The sequence below is a fragment of the Manis javanica genome, chromosome 7 (genome assembly GCF_040802235.1).
Source record: "Manis javanica isolate MJ-LG chromosome 7, MJ_LKY, whole genome shotgun sequence".
Lineage (NCBI taxonomy): Eukaryota > Metazoa > Chordata > Mammalia > Pholidota > Manidae > Manis > Manis javanica.
In genome coordinates, this window is record NC_133162.1 from 126,595,843 (window position 1) to 126,615,161 (window position 19,319).

At 37.6% G+C, this 19,319-nt stretch overlaps 1 protein-coding gene across 5 annotated transcripts in view; it reads left to right on the forward strand.

Annotated features, from left to right (window-relative positions):
* The first annotated feature begins 780 nt into the window (after positions 1–780).
* MARCHF7 (membrane associated ring-CH-type finger 7) overlaps positions 781–19,319 on the forward strand; it is a 50,656-nt gene continuing 32,117 nt past the window's right edge. For 4 of the 5 annotated variants that reach the window (XM_036995905.2, XM_036995906.2, XM_073241548.1 and 1 more), the window contains exons 1-2: positions 781–893; positions 17,802–17,966. In XM_036995905.2, the coding sequence (XP_036851800.2) occupies positions 17,814–17,966 (153 nt within the window). In that variant the 5' untranslated portion in view covers positions 781–893; positions 17,802–17,813. Of the gene's footprint in view, positions 894–1,006; positions 1,292–17,801; positions 17,967–19,319 lie in introns of those variants that run through there. The other variant, XM_073241547.1, reaches the window with a different exon arrangement.

The following is a 19,319-nucleotide window of genomic DNA, read 5'->3' on the forward strand; positions in this document are numbered from 1 at the left end:
ACTACTCATTTCCATCTTGGTTTGCCACGTTTACAGTTTTTTAAGTTTTGTCTAATTTTCACCAGACCCTTTACCTCACAATTTTCCTCCCTCTTTCTAAATGGGTGAATTTTTACTGCAAAATCTGAAGCAACACTGCCAAAGATTAGTATCACGATTTTAAAAGATTTGACTGTAAAACTACACCCCTACCAAGACTGAATTACTACAAGGTACGAACGGTCCCAGACAGACCGGCTCCAAACCTTCAAGGGTACGGAGGGCTCGCAGACAACAGACAGCCGGCAGGGAGGGGAGGAGGGGAGGTCGGAACAGGCAGCGCTTCATTCAAGTCAATAAACATCCACGGCGCCACTTACTAAGCGCACTTAAAAAAAAAAACAACTGGGCGAACAGTGGGCCCTGCAGGTTGGCCGGAGGGGCGAGAGTCGGCGGCAGGGACGCGGGTGCCCGGGAGCGGCAGGGCTGGATCACAGCCCCCCGCCAGCCAGGCGAGGGCGGCCAACGAGGCAGGGCCTCCAGCGCCCCGCTCCCGGCGCCCGCACGCCCGCACGCCGACCGCCAGCTCACCGGCCGGCCTGCCGCAGCCGCTTACCGGTGGCGCCTCTCTGCCTCCCCGGGGCAGCCCTTCACCGAGTGCCGCAGTCAGAGCACCACCCCGCGGCGGGGTACGTCGAGCCCGCCCGCCAGCCCGCTGCTCTCGGATTCCCGCAGCGCCGCCACTCTCGCGAGAAGCCGCTGGAGTCCGCGAAGTGGGGGGGGAGGAGGAGAAGGGAGGGGCGTTGAACGGTGGAGGCTGGTTCTGCGCCGGATCCGGGAGAGGGGCGGGCGCCATTGTGCTTCGCTGCCGACTGCTCTGCCTCAGGTGGAGGCCCAGAACTCCGCGGAGGAAGGTAATGGTGCGGTCGTTGCGAGCGTCCGGGCCGCGCCCTCCCCAGGGCCTGCTCGGGAGCAGGGCTAACAAGCTGGGAGCCCGGGCTTCCCCGTCCTGGGGAGTTGTTCTAACCCAGGCCGGCGGTGGGGGAAGGGAGGGAACGAAGTGCGGGCGTGGGCGTGGAGGAATAGAGGAGCCTGGATAGAGACCTCGGAGGCGAAGGGGAACCGTGCACAGACCCCCATTGTCGGGGACTTTTCATCCGGTGGTGGAGTTTATGACGGGTGAAGGGAGCAGCTGTGCGTTTAACCGACGTGGGGTAGGCGAGGGTGCGGGGCTGGAGCCCCGCTTGGCGACCTCCTTCCGCCGACATGAGAACCCTCCGGAGCCCTGCGGGCCGGGATTGTCACGAGTGAGGTACTCAGTGAGCGCCGTGTTGAAGGCGGGGAGGCTTAGGGCTCTGCCAGCCCATCCTCGAATTGAAGAGAGTTTGCCAGCCTCTTAGAGGCAGTGAAGATTTAGTCATTGATCGCTCAAGTTCTTGAGTATCGTGATACTTGGGGAGTTGTTTCTGTGTTGTGGTAAATTACGTGTTCTTTATATTTAAATAGGTGATAGGTTTGTATAAAAACGGACCGGTTGGCCTAAGAAGAAAAAATATGAAAGGCACCAGTTGTAGGATATTCCCTTATTTTGATGAAACTGCGTAGTGAAGATGAACGTGCTCAAACCAAAAAATACTATGTAATTAACACTTTCTTTCCTAAGTACAGATGTAGATGTTAATATGTGGGGGTAATCTCTGTCTTGGTAATAAATTCACAGTTGGTGTCGTTTGACACTATTAAGAGTAAAGTAAATTGAGTAAGGTTTTTTTTCTATATTGTAGGACTTATTAAGCATCTTAACTTCCTTTTTCTTTCACCTGTTTCTCTGTAGAACCAAGAGGTAAAGTTAAAGATGAGTTTTTCATTGTTAAATATCAATATGCAGTTGTTAACCAGGAAGGCACGTAATGTAACTAGATTTTTTTCCTGAGATAAAAAGTTTTGTTTCAGAAATGGGGTCAGTATTTCATTTACAGCTCTACAGCATTTTGTGAAACAGCAGTGGTGTGTAAGGCATTAGAATCAGAAGATCTGGGCTTGAACCTTGATTTTGCCATAATTAACCTCTTCAGATTGCCTTAGAAACACCCCTAGAGTTGGGGTGAGGATTAGGGTAGATGAGGTACTGTGTACCAGTCAACACGCTGAGGGATATCTTAATTGCCGAGTGAGTTTTTAATGGATATGAATTACTGGAATTGATCATTAAAGCCCAGTTGTTTATAGTCACGAATTCTGGTGAGAATAACCTGTAAATTTTACTCTTCTGGTAATATGTCTCCCACAGAGTGATATTGGTACATGAGAACTCATACAGTTAAAGTGATACAATAATATATGTAAGTTCTTTAAAAATATTTACACATAAGAACTCTTCTTTTGCCCTAACATATCACAGATGTAAGCATGATGAGTATGCATAGTCTTGGGTTTTTTCAGTTGCATGTTAAGTCAAATGTCTTGAATAAGAATGATGAAATCTGCTTATTTAAGTACAAGTGTTTCTCTTTTTGCCACTTTGACGAAACTTACTGTCCTATATTATAAAATACAGTGATGCCCCTATGTAGTCATGTACATATGTTCTACGTAAAAGTGCGGGATAATCAACTTGGATGTAAAAAGTTATCTATGGCTCATGCTTCCAATTTTTAATCAGCTTCATGTCTACTTCAAACAAGTGTTCATCTGGTGTATGTTCAAAAGTTGTCCGCATTTTTAAAAGAATATTTTAGGAAATTAGTGTAAAATTGTCAAATAATGTAGGACTTTTTTGATCATTTGTTATTTGCTGTATTCTGGCTACTAGATTAGGGCTTCATGTTATTAGAATGAGTTTGACCCAATGTCTATCGTTCACAACTGACAATTTAGTCAGAAGACTAATATATAAACAACTTGTGCTGTTATCTTAGTGTAAGTATATAGTAGTACTGTGGGAGTATAGAGAAGAGTGTTTATTTTAACATGGGGAATTTTTACAGGAAGTATTGCTTGAAATGAGACATGAAGGATGATTAGAAGTTTGATAAGGAAACTTGCAGAGTCATGGTATTGTGGTTTTGGGAATGGACAGTATGATCCCCATAGCTGAAACAAATTAAATGGGAGATTAGAACATGGCACAAAAGACCTGTTATAGAAAGAGGTTCTGTGCTGTTTGGATTGAAGGGCAATTGTTTCCCTAAGTCAAATAAAAATGATTTTTAGATTATTTTTGCTGATAAATCTTTGTTACTGCAGACAATTAAATGCCAGTAGTAAAGAACAGTGGGAAGTACATAAGTGAAATTCACAGGCTTGCATCAGGTCACATTTTTAACCAACAAATTAAACCTAAGAACTAATGTATCTTTTAACTGTTAAATATCAGAATCAACAGTTGATCATATTAGGATGATTACAATTTTAAAATGAGTAAGATTTTGTGTCCCTACTGAGATCTACTTGAATTCACTAACAATTCTATTACGGTGAAATAATTTATCTTCTCACAAATAATTGTTTTAGAAAAATTCTATTTTTGAAATAGTTGCTAATCAAAAAAAGAACCCAAAAGGTGGAGATGGATTATCGAGGGTAAAATTATAATTTGAGAGTTGTCTGGGATTTAATTTTCATTTGATCTAAATTTTTAAAATTTTTCTGCTGTGGTGAACTCATACAGTTAAAGCTGGTTTTTCTTGCTCAGGTATATTTCTCTGTGGCTCTACCAGTTAGACTAGATTAGTCCAACACCTGGTTTTAAAATCACCTACTGTTCTACACCCACTTTTGTCAACAGCTTTAAAAGAGGGCAAAGGTTGACTCTTAAAAGCTAGTTTTCATCTTTGCATTGTGATCATTGTACTTTAATGTGCTTTTCACTTTTAGAAAAAAAACCTGAAATTGTTTCTGCCTACTGAAGATTGAAACTTGACACTTACAGATTAAATACACTTCAAAGGAGAGCAAATTATCTCATAAAGTACCATATGTAATGTAGACTTAACATCATAGCCATATTTTCTCATGGTGATATTAAACTTTTTTCTAGTTATTATTTTTTAAGACTTGGGTATATTTCTGTTTCGTAAATATATGTCAGTTAAAAAAAGCAAGAGGCATTTTTTTTTTTAAGACCCAAAAGTCCTGTGCTATCAAAGTGCTTTCCTTATGTGATCACTTTTACTTTTCCAGTCTCCTTGTTCACTAGGACCTTGCATTAAGGGAAAAAAAATATTTTCCCCAGAAGCAAATGTTTTAAACATGAGGAAATACCAGTACATATAAATAATGGAATTGTAACTATGTTTGCATTTATGGAAGACTAGTGACTATAGAAATTCATTAGATTTTGGGTGATAACTGTAGCTTTATGCCATGAATGTGTCATACAGGCATACCTTGTTTGTGCTTTGCTTTACTGCACTTAGCAGATACTGGTGGGGGTTTTTTGTCTCTTTTTTTTCCTTTTTCTTTTGGTATCATTAATATACAGTTACATGAGCAACATTGTGGTTACTAGATTCTCCCCCCATTATCAAGTCTTTTTTTTTTAATTGAAGGGTTGTATCAATCCCGTGTCTGGTGAGACTTGACACAATTTTTCCAACAGCATTTCTCACTTCATATCTCCGTGTTGCATATTGGTAATTCTTGACAATATTATATATGTTACAGTGATCTGTAGTCAGTGATCTTTGATGTTTCTGTTATAAATTTAGGGGGAACCACAAACCGTACCCATATGAGATGGTGAGCTTAATTGAAAAAAGTTGTGTGTGCGTACTAGCTGCTCAACGCCTAGCTGTTCCCCCTGTCTCTCTCACTCTCCTTAGGCCTTCCTGTTCCCTGAGACACAACAGTATAGAAATTAGGCCAGTTAATAACCCTGGAGTGCCCTCTAAGTGTTCTAGTGAAAGGAAGACTTGCACACCTTTTGCTTTCCATCAAAAGCTAGAAGTGATTAGGCTTTGTGAGGAATGCATCTTCCAAGCCACTATAGACTGAGAGTTAGGTCTTTTGCACCATACAGCCAAGTTGTGAATGCAAAGGAGAAGTTCTTGAAGGAAATTAAAACTACTGCTTGAGTGAACACATGAATGATAAGAAACAGAACAGCCTTATTGCTGAAGTGGAGGATGTTATAGTGGTCTGGAAAGATCAAACCAGCCACAAGATTCCCTTAAGCCAAAGCCTAACCCAAAGGCAGGCCCAGTTACTCTTCAGTTCTGTGAATCCTGAGAAATGAGGAATCTGTAGAAGAAAAGATTGAAGGTAACAGGTTCGGATTGGCTTCTGAGATTTAGGGACAGAAACCTTCTCTAAATATCACAGTACAAGGTGAAGCAGCAAGTACTGATGTAGAAGCCGCAGCAAGTTAACCAGAACATCTAGCTAAGAAAATTCATGATGGTGGTTACATTAAACAGCATATTTTCATTGTAGATAAAACAGCTTTCTATTGAAAGAAAATGCCATCTAGGACCTTCTTTTAGAGAAGTGAAGTCAATGCATGGTTTGAAAGCAAAGGTCGACCCTCTTGTTAGGGACTAATGCAGCTGTTGACTCATGCTCACTGGCCATTCTGAAAATCCTAGGGCCCTTTAGAATGATGCTAAATATACTCCGCCTGTATTCTGTAAATGGAACAAGGCCTGGATGACAGCCTATCTGTTTACAACATGGTTTACTGAATATTTCAAGCCCACTGTTGAGACCTACAACTCAAAGAAAGATTCCTTTCAGATATTACTGCTCATTGACAATTCATCTAATCACCCAAGAGCTCTGATGGAGATGTACAAGGAGACTAATGTTTTTGTGCCTACTAACACAACATCTGTTCTGCAGCCCATGGGTCAAAGAAAACTTCAACTTCAAAGTCTTACTGTTGAAGAAATACATGTCACAAAGCTATAGCTGCCATAGATAGTAATTCCCCTCATGGATCTGGGAAAAATAGAAATTGAAAACATGGAAAAGATTCACCACTGAATGCCATTAAGAACGTTCATGGTCAGGAAAGAGGTGAAAATATCTACAGTAACTTGTTTAGAGGAAGTTGATACCAATCCTTTGAGGGCATCAAGACTTCAGTGGAGGAATTAACTACAGAGTTGGTACAAATAGCCAGAGAACTAGAACTGGAAGAAGAGCCTGAAAGAGGTCACTGAACTGCTGCATCTCATGAGAAAACCTGAACAGATGAAGAGCTGCATCTTGTGGATGAGCCAAGAGAGTGGTTTCATGAGATAGAATCTACTCCTGGTGAAGATGCAGTGAAGACTATTGAAGTAATGCCAAAAGATTTAGAATATTAAATAAACCCAGTTGATAAAAGTGGCAGCAGGGTTTGAGGGGATTGACTCCAGTTTTGAAAGAAGATCTGTGGATAAAATGCTATCAAACAGCATCACCTGTTACAGAAAAGTTGTTCATAAAGGAAGAATCCATTGATGCCACAGATTTCATTGTTTTCTGATGTTAATGTTTCCTCAGCTACCCCAGCCTTCAGCGACCACTAGCCTGTTCAGTTAGCAGCCATCAACATCCAGGCAAGACCTTCCACCAGCAAAAAGATTACAACTTGCTGAAAGCTCAGGTGGTAGTTAGGATTTTTTAACAATACAGTATTTTTAAATGAAAGTATGTACACTTTTTTTTTTAGGCAGGACGCTATTGTACTTAATAGACTATAATGTATATAAACATAGTTTTTATATGCCCTGGGAAACCAGAAAGTTCATTTGTCTCACTTTATTGCAGTGGTATGGAACCAAACCTGAAATATCCCCAAGGTGTGCCTGTGTAGTAATGTATTTTTCATAATTCAGTAGCTGCAACTCACCGGGATGTCTAAGACAAATTCTAAGGTAGACCCTGCAATAGAATCAGATTTTTCTTGGAAACTGGATACATAATGATATAATTGCAGGAAAGTAAAAGGATGAATTATGAAGCTACGTTGTTGTGCAGCACACCATCTCAAATCTAGAGGATCAAGAACTGCCAGTTTGCTATTTTTTTTACAGTTCTGGGTGCCTGTTGGGCAGTTCTGGCTTTGCCTGGTTTCAGTAATATTCAGCTAGAGGATTTCTCAGGCCAGAAGGTCCAAGATGATTTCATTCACACGTCTGGCACATGGTGTTAAATTAACATTAGGCTCTGCTTCATGTTGTCTTTTATGACATGGGGGTCTCGACAACATTCCAAGAGAGTGAAAGTGGAAGCTCTAACAGTTTTTACAGGCTTGCAGATCAGATAATGTCACAACACCACATTCTTTCGGTCCTATAAGTCTGAGAAGGCAAGCCCATAGTCAAGGGGTGGGAGGATCAGATTCCCACCTCTTCCTGGGCAGACCAGCAAGGTCACAATGCAAAGGAATGTGTGTTCGGGTGGGAGGAATGGGATTTGTAACTATTTTGTAATTTACCACAGTTGCTTAGAACAATTTAAGAATAGGTATCATTAAAGATTTCATGTTTAGGATCTTCAGAATGGAGGATAGTAAAATAGAATAGATCAAGTGCTAATAATTGTTGGAGTCACTTAATTGGTACAAGGGCGTTCACTGTTGTCCCTACTTTTGTGTATGTTTGAAATTTTTCAAAGTAAAAAAAATCTTAAGGCATACTTAGGTAACCTATTTTGTGAAGTAATTTCATTTCTTCATTTAATATTTACTCATCTTCATTTAATATTTACTAGAATAGTACTATGTTATTTAAATTTTTTTTCTCTCTTGGAAACTATTTTATTATTTATTGTAAATAACACATGTATCAGAATGAGCACGATAAAGATAAAAAGGCTTTTTACTAAGCCTCCACAGGGATCCGGGCGATGCTGCGGTTGTGGCTGCATCCATCCCACCGTTTCCTGGACTTGCCACTGGAATGAGGAGGGAGATGTCTAGGCTGGCATGTGCATACAGTGAGACAACGAATTTGAGTGGATCTGTACTGTTGGAACTCAACCAGGAGTTGGGAGGGGTTGTAGCGCTCCAAAATCTTACGACTATAGATTATCTACAGTTAAAAGAACATATGGGATGTGAACAGATCCCAGAAATGGGTTGCTTTGTCTGATTTCTCTCAGACTGTTCAAGTACAGTTGGACAATATCCGTCATATCATAGACAAATTCTCACAAATGCGTAGGGTGCCGAACTGGTTTTCTTGGCTTCACTGGAGATGGCTGGTAATTATAGATTTGCTTAGTCTATGTCACTGTATTCCTATTATGTTAATATGTGTGCGCAAGTTAGTAGTTTAGAACCTATACATGCTTAAGTTACTCTACAAGAAGATATGTCAAAGAAATAATCAATCCTCCCATGTTTTCTTCCATATGCTACCTCTATAGCTTTTCGTCTTCCTTCCTAATTACAACCCTTAAATAGAATTCGTGCCTCATACCGAATTTACCGAGCATCATAATTCCTCCAGGTGGTAAAGATACCTCGAGACAAGTGCTGGGCATAGAAGCCACAGGGCATAAATCTGCAAAGAAGTAAAAAGCTAACCTTTTCAAACAGTATGGCTTCTCTCTCACTTACCAACTTTACATCTCCCTGTATGGCCCCGGAAGATGACTGGTTAGCCAGAGACGGGTAAGATTCCTCAAGGGAGGAACAACCTAAGACAGGCACAGTCGCAGGGGGGCCATCAGGTGAGAAATTGGGGATCAACAGTGGTGAGGCTTAGAACCTCACCCCCCCTGTTTTGAGAGAAATTTTCTGCATCCGTGGATGTTTTAAGGCCCTTGTCTAGTTTGCATTAACACATAGTCTACAGGCACACACCTGATCATCTACAATTGCTCTCTTACAACACTAAAGTATGTTTTCTACATTTATCTTGCATCTACCTACCACTTCAGCATTTTATTAAAAATAAAAATAATAATAATAATAAAGGGAGAAATGTGGGATCCACATATAAATCAAGTATAAAAATCAAACGAATATTCATATTTGACCTGATTGTTTATAATTCATAATGTGTGATCAAAACCAAAAGTTTCTGTGATGACTGCCCTTGTACTGTTCACCATGTAAGAACTTACTCACTATGTAAGAATTCGTTCACCATGTAAGAACTTGTTCGTTATGCTTCAGAAGATTGGAGACTGACGAGAATTAGGCTTGAGATGGATTAATGATTGTGCATTGAAGATTGACCCCCCCTATACAGAATTTTATTGTTGTTAACAACCATTTGATCAATAAATATGAGAGATGCCCTCTCAAAAAATAAATAAATAAAAAATAAATAAAAATTTTAAAAAAAGGCTTTTTACTCTAAGAAAAACTAGGAGGGATATATTGAAATCACTTTTTTTGATATTAATCTACAATTACATGAGGAACATTATGTTTATATGTTATTTAATTTTTAATTTACTGAGGAGTATAAGCCAGGAGTACTGCAATTTAGAAATGCAGTTCTTTTCAGGTTTTATTATATGTTATTTTAAAAAAATCATCATTGCCAAATAACTGTTTCCCTGATTTATCAAAGGAAGTCCAGTACATTAAAGAAATTTGAGAAAATTAAGTACAAAGAAGAAAACAAAACTTACCCAGAGATACAGTAAAATGTTGATAATAGCTCTTTTTTCATTTTCATACATATACTTATATAAGTAAGGTATATGTGTCTTTACCCTGAAGCTATAATCCTTCTGTATAGTAGTTTATATATTAATTTTTCTCCCTGAGAACCTCAGAAATTGTTGCTGACAGTTAACGCTTTCAAATATGAAACATTTAGTAGTCCAAGAAAATTGTATCTAGTTTTGTCTAGCTTGAATAATAGATTAACATACAGCTTCTTGCATTTCTTTACAGTACTGTAAGTCAGTAATTTTATTACCTTTGTGGAACCATAAGGAACAAAATACTGCTATAGGATACAGTTTTAGGAGCTAATAGCTTTTCTCTAGTGGCCACAGACTTCTGCCTGTGTCAGTGCAGTCTGTGCGGAGAGTGGGTTTCCTACCAGCAGCCCATCCCACCCTGTACTCAGGCAGAATCTACAGCCCATGAGCTGCTTCTCCTCTTCTCTTAAACATAGGCACACGCTTCTTCGTCATATGCCAGAGAAGCGTGTCTGCCTCAGATCTCATGTCTGTCTCATTCTTTTCTGTTTCTTAACAGCTTTTACGGTGGCCACCTTTGTCCCATTTCTCCCTGTAGAAGGGCTTGCCATGCTTTACAGTTCATTTCATCTAGTTTCCTTGCAGCCTCATCTCTGGTGGAGTCAAGAAGAATGATATTCGCAAAAGAACAGTACTTCCATTTTTTTTTTCTTTATGACATTGACTTTTTGAAGAGTTGGGGCTAATTATCTTACAGAATGTCTTCCATTTGGGGTATTAGTTATACTCTATATCCATTTATATTTGGCTAGGGTTTTTGTATTTTTTGGTCTAGAATTTAAGCTCTTTGTTCAGGTACCTTGCTTTCTGCGCTGTCCTCTTCCCTGCACATAGTTTTCAGACTTATCTTTATTTAAAAATCATAAACATAGTTATTTTCTATAATCTCTCAAGTATTTGATACATTTTCACTATTTTATTTTTTTCTCTTTTGTGTCTCAAAAACCTTGATTTTGGTTCCTTATTTCAATGTATGCCAGTTATTCCTTGCTCATTATACTTGAAAAATTGTAGAAATACCCTGAAGTCTAGTACCAAGGCACGTTCCTCCAGCAAGATTAGTGTTTGCTTCTGCCAGGTTCTTGGTGACTTACTGGGTTGGAACCACTTTAAACCAGACTCAGTTTGAACTCCTGTTTACCATTTAGGCAACATTAGCCTTAGCTACAAATCTGCCTAAGAATTGGTTCACTTCCTGTTTAACTCTTAACTGTGTCCATTGTGGACCTTCAGAGTCCAACTGATTGTGATGAAGGGCCTATTAGCTCACCTTGTGCACATCCTGGGTTTTGGTGTCTTTGTTATTGTATTGTATCATAGTTATGTTTTTAATTATATTCACACACACACACCCCTGAAATAGGAGTTCAGATAGCTAAAGTTTAGAACCCTGCTTGGCATATTGAAGATACTCAGTAACCAATTTTAAAAGTTGTTCTAGAACTTGGGTTTTTTTTGAAGTGGTAGTTGGAATTAAGTATTAAAAGTAGGTTAGAGTTTTAGATGGTGGCCCAAAGAATTGACTTCCTTTTTAAGGTAGAAAACAGTTGATGATTTAACTGAGAAATGGTGCCATTATGAGTAGGATGAAATACAAAAGGTGAAAATGTATGGATTAATGATGAGTTCACTTCAGTCAAAGTGCAGAGTAGTCCTGATTACCCCAGTAATGTCTTGCTGAAAAACATAACAAAATTCAATTTAAATTTGTGTTGTAGTATAATTTGTAAGGTATTTTCAGTTGCATTTAGCAGGTGATTATGTGATCTTGTTAACTTGCTGAAATCAGGCACAGAATTACAGAATTTTGCATGTAAGGTAATGACATATAATTCTTTTAGGCTTTTTACCTGGACTAAATGAAAGTTTAAGGTCATTTAAGAAGATTTGAATTATGTTGTTTATAGGTAGTAGAAATTTTTTTGGTCTAAAGATCCTTTATAATGTTCCAGCAGGCCACCAAAAACATGAACTTGGTTTAAAGAGCTATTCAAAGTTTCCTAGGAAGCCTGAAAGAATGAAATTATCTACCAAAAAAGTAGTTAGTTTTTTTAGTAGCTAACAAGCTACAGGTTTATGAGATGGGCAGACTACATAAATGGTGGAGTTGGTATAAATAACTTTTTTCTACTCAGCTTTTTTCTACTCATGTTGCTTTTCTACTCATAACTTTTTGCTAACTCAATGTTCAGTCAGTATTAAAATGCCTTGAGGTGAGGGCACTTAACATAGTAAAATTATGACTGATTAGGTGAACTACCACTGAAATATCAGCTCCAGAGAATCTTTACCAAGAGACCTCATTTCTGAAGTTGAAAAGTTCAGCAAAGATCTCAAATGTTGATCATAAGATTGTTGTGGTTTTGTGGCTCCTACCTTCTTTCCGCATCTGAAGTGGTTTCTGGAGGATGGAAAATGTGGCCTCTTGCAGCTGTCAGCGCTTCATCTTAGTTGTAGTGTTGGTAAGGAACATGAGCACTTAATTCCAGTGGACCAGTGATACCTAGGACTTGAGTGAAGCTCAGAGAGTACAGATTAGGTGAGTTACGGGGATTTCATAGTAATGTTCAGTGCTATATGATATTAAGTGGCAGGGTCTGGCAGACAGGTACCTCTTTTCTCCTTAAGCTCATACTCCACTGTCATATCTGATTTCACTTATAAAACACAAATTCAGAGTTGAAATTAAGAATTTTAAGTTGTCAGCAGCAGAGCTTTTACTCAAGCAGAGGGCCATGTGCCTCTGCATACGTCACACACCTGTGAAGCCAGCCTTGGTGGTAAGTTTTTATCTTAATCTCTAATCAGAAAGAGGTGTCAAACTCTGGAGAAAGCTAACGATTTTTAGATTTTAAAAAATACTATATAGTGACAGGACAAACTAAGAGACTGTTATTTTGACCATTGAGGAAAGATTGTATATATGAACTTTTTTTGTTCTATACTTTTGAAATCTTAGTTAAAAAAGCATTAAGCTTCAAATGCCTTTTTCCTGCTAGTCTGTTATTTTTTGCTTATACTTTGTCCTTTATAGCACTTAAAACTACTTAAGGTACAAGTATTTGGGTAGTTTGTTCTCTACTATACTACAGCTTCTTCATATTCACTATCTCAGTACATTCAGTGCTGTCCCCTCACCCTAATTCCCTTGTTCAGTATTAATGTGCCTAGTCCATACTAAGCATCTAAAAAACTATCTGTTCAATGAATAAATGAATGTGAAAAGTACCTCATAGTACCTTGTAAGTGGTCTGGTAGTTTTTCAAGGACTGCACTTTTTTAAAAACTATTTTTTAATTTCTTTTGACCTACAACTTATGCAACCAACTTATGTAAGTTTCTGGTAACACCTACACTGTCAAAATTTAATCAATTTATGTAGAAGAGTTGCTGAAAATAGTTCATACAGTATAAATTCTCTCTCTCATAGGACTCTGCCTCTTTTCTTTGCCTTCTCCCAGAAGGGTGTTTTGAGCAGATTTCCTCCTAGGTTAGTTTCATGCTGCAAGCAAGACTTGGGTATAAATAAAGTTAAAGTAAACTACGTGAAGAATGATTAAAATACACTATAATTATTAAAGAACCACCTATAGACCTGTTTCTCTTAAAAAGCATTGTGTCTCCCTGTTTAAAATCCTCATCACAGATACAGTCCTTTGTTTTATATTCTCATAGCCTCCTTGATAAATAGCAAATGCTACCTGTTAAGTCATTTATAGTATTTTGCATGTCAGTGTTTAACCATTAATATGCTTCCTACTAATATATTGCCTTATTTAAATGTCCAGTTCATAACCCCCCCTTTTTAATAAAAATATTTTGTATGGAAGTAGGTATATAGTTTATAAAAAGCTGAAGATACAGAAGATTTTTGTTAGTCGACTGTATGCTTTATCATCCGAACCAGGCCACTTTTAGTAGACGTCAGTACTATTAATAATTGTCCTGGGATAATGAGCACAAATTAGGACTTTATTGCCCATAAACTGGGACTGTTCAGGGCAAGCCAAGAAAAATGGTCATCCTCTTTAAAAGGAAAACAGCAGTCCTTTACCCCTCACCCTTTACTTCATTCCCAGTCCCACTTTCCAAAGGCAGCAACCCTCAACTTTTTTATCTGTTCATGTTTCCAAATGATGTGTTTATACTGTTATTTCATGATTTTTGGATATTGTGTTTTCTGGATTCACTGTTGTCCCAACTTCCCCTACCCAACTTCAGCCCATAGCATGTTTATAGCAAAATGATTGATTCAGTGGTCTTTTTACATTATTAATAACTGTGCAAATATTGAAGAGTTTTTCTGAACACATCAGTAACTAATTTTTTGAACACAAGTTCAGCTTTCCCAAGTTAGAAAATTAGTTTATTAAATTGTCATTTGTTCTGTATTCTCGGCATTTTTCTCCAGTTGTATCATCATGTCTGCTACATGCCAAAATAGTTTCTATATGATGCCTTTTTTTTTTTTTTTCCTTAGAACTTTGCTTTCATTATCTGTGGCCCTCCTCCAATCTAGATTAGAGTTGTTCTTTATGCTCTATGCTTTCTACATATCTTTGTAGATGTTCACAGGGTTCTGTCTCTGGGCTTTCCTGTTGTGTTTCCTGGGTTCCATGTCTAGCTCATTCTTTACACTCCTGTTTTTCTAGGACATGCTTTTCATTTAGCTTCCTATGTTTTGTTTTTGTTTTCATTTTAATATCTTGCATTCCTGAAAATGTGTCCTGTTCTCCAGTTCACATGTAATTGCTAGATTAGAATTCAAGACTAAACACTTTCCTCTGAATTACAAATCTTCATTGTCTTAAGAGTTTTTAAAGTTGCAGTAAAGAAGCTATTCTCATTCGTTTTCTTTTGTATGTAACCTGCTTTTCCACTCATGTAACTTACAGATCTTTATTTGTGGTATTCTGAAATTTCAATATGATAAATTGTGGTTATTAGTGTTGATCTTTGATCTTGCTGAGTATTCCTGAACCCTTTCAGTGTGGAGGTTTGTATCCTTCAGTTGTAGAAAGGTTATTTTATTTCTTTGATATTTTTTTCTCAATTCTCTTCTCTCTATAACCATAGTACAGTCAAAAATTCCCCAGGGCATTCTCCTTTTTCAGGTTACATGTTCTACTTCTGGAAGGTTTTCTCAGTTTACTCCCAATCTTCATATTGAATTTATTTCAGTGTATAACATTTTTTAAAAGTGTATCACATTTTAAGTTTCCACAAGCTCTTTGCTGTATTCTGATTGCTTTCCCAAGCGTACTGTTTTATATATGAATGAATGTCTTGATCCCTTTGAGAATAGAAATTGCCTCCTTTTTCATATTTTCTTCTAAGTTCCTTTTTGTTGATTCTTTTGGTATGTCTTTCATTTGGAGGCCTTCCCAGGATATCTGGTGATCCTTGATGTTTTGTCTATTAGAAGGAATCACTGAAGAAGCTGACTAGAAGCTCTTGGTGACTAATGGACTTTGCTGTAGGGTAGGACAGTCAGGTGGCAAGATAGTTCTGTAAAGGAGCATTCCAAAAGTCAGTACCCAGAAATCTTACCTCTTGTTGTTTTGTCTGGTGGTCCAAGGGAAAGTGCCCGAGTCCCCCTGCTAGCCTTGTAGAAGGACCAGGAAAGAGTACTTGGGTCTCAACGGTGAGTATATAGATATTTTTTTTTAATTCCCCCTCACAGATGGTTGTGTATTTGGCTGGGGGTGGGGGAGGGGATGCCTGTGGGACTCTTACTTCCCAGAGGATAAATACCCTATCTTTGGAAGAATGAAGCTAGAGGAAGAATTTGGGGTTTTACTGCTACAAGTATAGATTTTTTTTTCAACCCCATTCATCATCCCTTTTTATGCTACCTTGTACCTCCAGGTCTTGATTCTTTCTAGTGTGCTAAAGTAAGTGCTTCGCTTCCAGTTCCTAGATCTAAGTATCCAGGATGTAGTTTCATCCTCTGCTTTATTGCTGTACCTCTCCTCCTCCTCTGGATTTTCTAATCCACAATGAAATCCCTTGCTTCCTATACTCCCGCTACCCATTCCTGTTCTTTTCATAGTTAAAGCTTTTGTATTAATTTACTGTCACCTTACAAGGGTTTTGGAAACAGGCCAAAATAGATGTGTAAGGATAACCTATCATGTTTTAATTGGAGGTTCAAAACTGATCTTTTTAAAAAATTACATACACTTTCTTTGATTTAAACATATCCCATAGTAAAACTTTTACTGTTGGCTTCTCATTAGCAGGATATTCTCATTAGCTAATTGAAGAATTTTAACTGATACTGGGCTTGTTACGTCTTTTTCATGTTTGTTGCATATCTCCCACTGTAGTATAGACCATATATTTTGTTGCAGTGTTTTTACTCTCTTCAACCTCTTTTCTGTCATTGCCTAACACCATGTTTTTAAGACAAATACTATTAAAAAAAAAACCTCTTTTGTAACTTTTAAGGTGGAAAGATAAGATTGAGCCACAATTGATAAATTAACATCATGTGGTGAAAATGAATTAGGTATTTTTACCTTAAATGTTTACATTTGAATGGTTTAATAAAATAAATACACCTTATCCAAACTTTGAATCGTGTAAGAAGTACGTCTGTTTGTACTTGCCTTAATTTCAGTTGACTGGCAGAATATTCTGGCCTTGAATGTGGGTAACTGGAAGAAGTTGAAGAGATAATTGTGACTTCTTTACTTTTTATTTGCTATTTTCTTTTTCCCTTCTTTCTAATCAAGACCAATGGTATCTGTTATCTAGAGGCCTCATTAAAAAATCCTTTCCTAAGAAAATTTTTTAAGTTCTTTTTTTTTAATTTATAAAGATAATGCCTTTATAATAGCACTATTTGTAATAGCCTAAAACTGGTAATAGTCCAGTCTCCATCCCTAGTAGAATGGGCAAATAAATTGTGTGTTGATCTAATTGAAGATAACATAAACCAGTTAGAATGAACTCACTATAGCTGTATGCAATGTGAATGAATGTCACAGATACGATATTGAGCAAATGAAACCAGACATAAATGTAGATACTGATTCCATTTTATATATATGGGTGTCCCTGCTATCCCAGAGTAGAGCATTCCTGTGAAATCTTGCATAAGCCAAAATGGCATAAAACAAAGAAGTAATTGCTATTAATTTATATGGAAAAATTATTTAGTGTGTCCTGACCCAAAAAATAATCCCTCAGGCTTTTCTGATACCTTAGGACATATCTTGCTAAGGGGATGCACGAAATAAATTGAGAGAAATCACAGGTGCTCAGGCACAGTTCAAAGTTACAGTGGCTTAATGCTGAGATGCTGAATGTAGTTCCCAGAGAAGAAGCTTGGTGGTGCCACTTGTTTGCTGTGCATGCTACCTCTGATGGCTTGCTGCAAAACAAACGCTGAACTCTATTTTTGTTTATGCCTCTTTCTGTAAAAGCAAAAATCCTCTTTGGATTTCTTTTGGTTAGTGAAAACAGGTACTAATGTAGTTCTCTTGTAGAAGCGAAGTGGCGTAATTTGAACTTTAAAAATGTGGGGGATTTAAAAATCAGGTGTGGCAGTGGTTGAGGAATGTTTACTGAGGAAAACTTATTCTCACTTTTGAGAAGGGCAGATAGGAAAACAGATTACAGCATAAGTTATTATGAGGTCTTAATAAAAGGATGTACAGTGGAAACACACAAGAAAATGTTTGTTTTAAGACCATGACCAGAAGATGAAAGGGGAATGTTTAGACTTTCTGGGGACATACAAACAGGCCTGTGAGAGCATACTATGTGAAGGAATATGAACATAGTACAAAATAGCTAATGCATATGGTATTTGTATTGCACACTAGATAAGAATAGCAAGATGTAATAGTCAAAGACAAATTCGTGTTGGACTTCATACAGAGAGAGAAAATTGAGGAAGGAAGAGCCCAGGCTTTGGAAACAACAAACCTCTGTGACTCACCCTACTTTTATCATGTTTGCTTAATTTTATGGACAGTGGGGAACTTCTGATGGACTTCAGACCTCTGTTTTGTAGAAGAGGAGTGATAATAGTCTCATAGTTTGTAATGTGAGATATAGTTCATTTGCATGGTTGGTTCTTGCTTTGAGTTGGACTAAGGATTAAGAATCAAGAGGATAGCATGTTTTCCCAAAGGCACTTAATCGAAGTCTGCATTTCATAGGAAACCTTAAGAATGGAATCTAAATCTTCAAGGATTCCAAGAAGAATTTCTGTTCAGCCCTCCAGCTCTTTAAGTGCAAGGATGATGTCTGGAAGCAGAGGAAGTAGTTTGAATGATACCTGTCACTCAAGAGACTCTTCATTTAGACTGGATTCTGAATATCAGGTAACATCTTAATTTGGAATGTATGTACATAGTCTCATTTTCAAAATCTTTGGGGCCATATTTTTTTTTGGATTTAAAAGAAGTAGTGGAGTGTATTTATAACACCCGCAACTGGATGTGAGTAATCCTGTAATCAAAGCACATTAATATATCTGCAGTAAAATGAATGTTCACACCAAGTAGAAAAACTTAAATGTGTTTCATACTCTGGATTTTAGAATTTTATACAAGGCATTGTGGTTTTATATAAAGTCATCATACTTTCTAAAGACTTAGAAACCTGTTTTCTTAAAAACTTAAGTATCTATTTAAATATAAATTTAACTAAATTAGTCTATGTGGCTGACTTTGTCAAAGGACGAAGAACTGCATCCTTTCTCTTTAACATGACATTCATTCATCTGACATTTCTCTGATGTACATACAGCAGTGGTGAAATAATGATTGTTCAGTGTTTTTCTTTGAAATATGGCTTCTAGTGGTGGATGACTGTTACGTTAACAGGCCATCTTTTTTGAAGATACATTACTAATGATCTTTCAGATGAATTTTAGCATTTTATTTTGTGGTTAGTAATGAATTTGCACTGATACATAATCTGTATAAAACTACATAAGCTACCATTACTTAACTAAGGATTTTCCTTAGGACCACAGTACTTTGCGTTTGAAATGGCTTATTGGTGTTACTAGTTAAACACTAGTTATAGTATACACCAGAATAAATCTTGGCATGATGTGTAGGTTTAATTTACATTATATTACTCATCTTTCAAATTTAAGTTTATTGTGTTATTGGCTGAATAATTCAGAACATTATATATGCCTAAACTGACTCTAAGAGAATCCTTTAATGAAAACTTCTGTTAAAGTCATTAAGTATTTATATTTGTACATATCATGTGATGTACTACATGATAGTCTCATTTAAAATTTCTGCACAGTAATAAGCATTTTATAAAATGTTCAGAGAAAGACTGAAATAAAAAATTTCTCTAAAATGCTCACATTAACTGCCTACTTCTTGATGTCATACAAATTGTTTATTTGGTCTTATTTTAAATTTACATCAGTAATGCACTTTTTGTTGCTAGACAAGAGTTTGCTTGCCAGGGAAACAAAATCACATATTTGGAATCCTGTAGAAATGTTGTGGGTTAAATGATTGTGATTGTGACTTCATTAAGTGAGGAGAATTGGGGGGGGGCAATTTTGTGTACAAATCTTTGAGTTTTCACATAGCTTATTAGTGAGGAACAGAGACTCTGAAACCAGACCATACTGCCTAGATTGGAGTCCTTTTCCACTACTTGCTAGCTGTGTGAACTTGGACAAGTTACTTCACGTCTTCCTT